The sequence below is a fragment of the Cynoglossus semilaevis genome, chromosome 6, assembly GCF_000523025.1.
Source record: "Cynoglossus semilaevis isolate Cse_v1.0 chromosome 6, Cse_v1.0, whole genome shotgun sequence".
NCBI lineage: Eukaryota > Metazoa > Chordata > Actinopteri > Pleuronectiformes > Cynoglossidae > Cynoglossus > Cynoglossus semilaevis.
In genome coordinates this window covers 6752597-6755512 of record NC_024312.1, presented here as the reverse complement: position 1 = coordinate 6755512, position 2916 = coordinate 6752597, and the positions used below count along the sequence as shown (strand labels likewise).

The following is a 2916-nucleotide window of genomic DNA, read 5'->3' as shown; positions in this document are numbered from 1 at the left end:
GCTGCTCTACAGCCCCTGTTCTGTCTGTTCTTCTTCTCTCTCATCCTCTTCCATTTCTCCACTTTCCTCCTTCCTCCCTCCTGCACAGTTCTCTCAGCCTCCCTTCACTGTTTCTTTTCATTTCTCGACCTCGCTCCTTCCCTCTGACAGTGCGTGGAACTGTGATGTCAGTTCCTGCAGACGTAGGTCGTCACCATTATCCAGACAGCAGGAGGGAGAGGAGGGTTTGTCTGGAGCACTTAAAGAAAAGGACAGCTGTCTGTCTCATCCTGTTCTGTCTCTTCTTCTTCTTCTTTTGTCTTCCGTACTGCCATGTTCCTGACAAGGCTTTGATGTCAGTCATTATCCGCTTGTGGGACATTAACCACTGTTTAGGATGGATTTTAATTAAGACGTCGTTATTGTGATACATGCGCACAAATGCTCCCTTGTCTCATAGTGATGCTTTTACAAAGCTTGGTCTTGTTTCCCAGCCACTGACACCAGGGTCAGAGTTAGCCAAGGCTCCAGGGAAAACGCCCTGAAAGTCAGAAATATCACAGAAATAGCTTGAAGTTAATGTAAATATTTTGTGGTCCACAAGTAGGGAATACAAAAGGTTAGCTGGAATAAAAAAAAAAAATCAAATGATAAATTATAGTATGATGTTAGAGGTCTTATTCCTTGGTAAAATCAAATGATAAATTATAGTATGATGTTAGTTCGTATGAGGTCTTATTCCTAGGTAAAAACATTTTTAAAAGGCTAGCACAAAGAGAAACAAAAGCTTTTGAAAAAAATTAAAAACAGACATTTCTAGAAAAAAATCTAACAAAATTTGCTAATGGTTAAAGATTTTTTAATGAGTTTTTTTTTTTTATAACCAATCGTCCAATTCATGATTAAGATTTTTTAATGAGTTTTTTTTTTTTTAACCAATCGTCCAATTCAACATTTTTTCCCTTTGGCATTTGGAATCACTGTGGTGTGTGAAACTGTGTGTGCGTTTGTGTGTGAGAGAGAGATAGAGAGACAAGTCTGACAGAAAAAAGAGACAAAAATGGAGTGCTCTGTCCACTACTGATGGGAAAGTGGTGAATTAGACTATTGTCCTCTCATTACAACCACTTTTCTGTAGGCGGAGGCAGCTGTTAATCTTGGCGCACGAACCGCTGCTGCCTTTGGATTATCCCACACGCACACAAACTCACACACACACACACATACACACACACTCTCAGAGTATTTGGTGGTAAAATGTTGTGACCAGTAGCCTTTAAATTGCTGAAAGCAGCCACTGTCCGTCACCGTTGTTAGCATCTGTCAGCTCTGGTGTCTCTGACTGGCCTCGTGCAGTGATGATTAACCTCCATCATCTCTACTTCTGTCCCTGTCCCCTTACAGATGTCCTGAGTCAGTCCTTGTGGCCCGGAGAGCAGAGTGCTGATGGGACCTGCTGCGCCACCATGAGCTTACAAGATGGCGGCTGCAGCTACGCCAGCAGCGCCAACATGGCCTCCGCTAGTGGCAGCATGCGGCGGCGCCTGGAGGACCAGGAATTCACCTTGCGGGTCTACCCGGGCTCGCTGGCTGAGGGCACCATCTATTGCCCTGTCACGGCCCGCAAGAACACCACGGCCGCCGAAGCCATCGAGTTCCTCATCGACAGGTTACACCTGGAGCGTACTAAATGCTACGTGTTGGCCGAGGTGAAGGAGTTCGGGGGTGAGGAATGGATCCTGAACCCCGGCGACTGCCCTGTCCTGCGGATGATGTTGTGGCCACGAAGTGCGCTGGAGAACCGTGGCGGGCTAGGCAGTGGCGATGACTACCGCTTCCTTTTGCGGGAGAAGAACCTGGACGGATCTATTCACTACGGAGGCAGCCTGCAGATGTGGCTGCGGGTGACCGAGGAGCGCCGACTTATGGTGGAACGGGGTTTCCTGCCCCAGCCTGCAGGAAACAACCCTCCGACCGACCTTTGCACTCTCCCAGAGCTAACGGAACGTGCACTTTTGGAAAGCTTACGTGCACGTTTCCGCCAGGAGAAGATCTACACCTACATTGGTAGTATTCTTATTGTGATTAACCCTTTCCAGTTCCTGCCGATCTACAACCCTAAGTATGTCAAACTGTACGACAACCACTCCCTGGGGAAGCTGGAGCCTCATATTTATGCTGTGGCTGACGTGGCCTACCACGCCATGTTACAGCGAAAGAAAAACCAGTGCATTGTCATTTCTGGTGAAAGCGGATCTGGGAAGACGCAGAGCACCAACTTCCTCATCCACCACCTGACGGCACTGAGCCAGAAGGGCTTCGCCAGCGGGGTGGAGCAGATCATCCTGGGAGCTGGGCCCGTGTTGGAGGTAAGAAGTGTTTCAGTCTCCTGCTCACTGCCCGCTCCACGTCTTTAAAATAATTTTAAGTCAGAATTCTGTGAGTGACAATGCATCATAATAATAATAATAATAATAATAATAATAATAATAATAATAATATATAATTATTATTATAATACATACATTTTGCTATTAGCCATGCTGTGGCTAACATTAAGCTATTCTTGACACACCTTTGGCTAGCCTCAAGGTATTTTTGGACTACTAAAATATATCTCCCATTGAGGTGGATAAGTTAGTACACTTAGACTCAAAGGGTTGTGGGTTCAATTCCAGACATATAGTGATGGTGAAAATGGTAAAAAGCTTTTGTTCAGAGCTGTTTGAGTGACTAGCAGGACTGGAAAAACTCAATGTGAGTACAACTATTTACACACGCTTTTTTTTAACTCTTGATATTTGACATCATTTGCATTATGTGCATTAGAAAAGTGTTTTAAGGTGCTCCATGTCATATATATTTCTTAAACTTTTTTTAAACTTTCAGTAGAAAGAGAGAAGCCTTGGTGTAATGAGTGACTTCATCACGTGTGTC

The 2916-nt window shown here is 45.0% G+C and overlaps 1 protein-coding gene across 4 annotated transcripts in view; it reads left to right on the top strand.

The window, feature by feature from the left end:
* Positions 1-2436, top strand: part of LOC107988684 (unconventional myosin-IXa-like) — a 41340-nt gene extending 38904 nt beyond the window's left edge. For 3 of the 4 annotated variants that reach the window (XM_025056498.1, XM_025056497.1, XM_025056496.1), the window contains one exon: positions 1384-2436. In XM_025056498.1, the coding sequence (XP_024912266.1) occupies positions 1446-2396 (951 nt within the window). In that variant the 5' untranslated portion in view covers positions 1384-1445 and the 3' untranslated portion in view covers positions 2397-2436. The remainder of the gene's footprint in view (positions 1-1383) is intronic. The other variant, XM_025056495.1, reaches the window with a different exon arrangement.
* Positions 2437-2916: the final 480 nt, after the last annotated feature.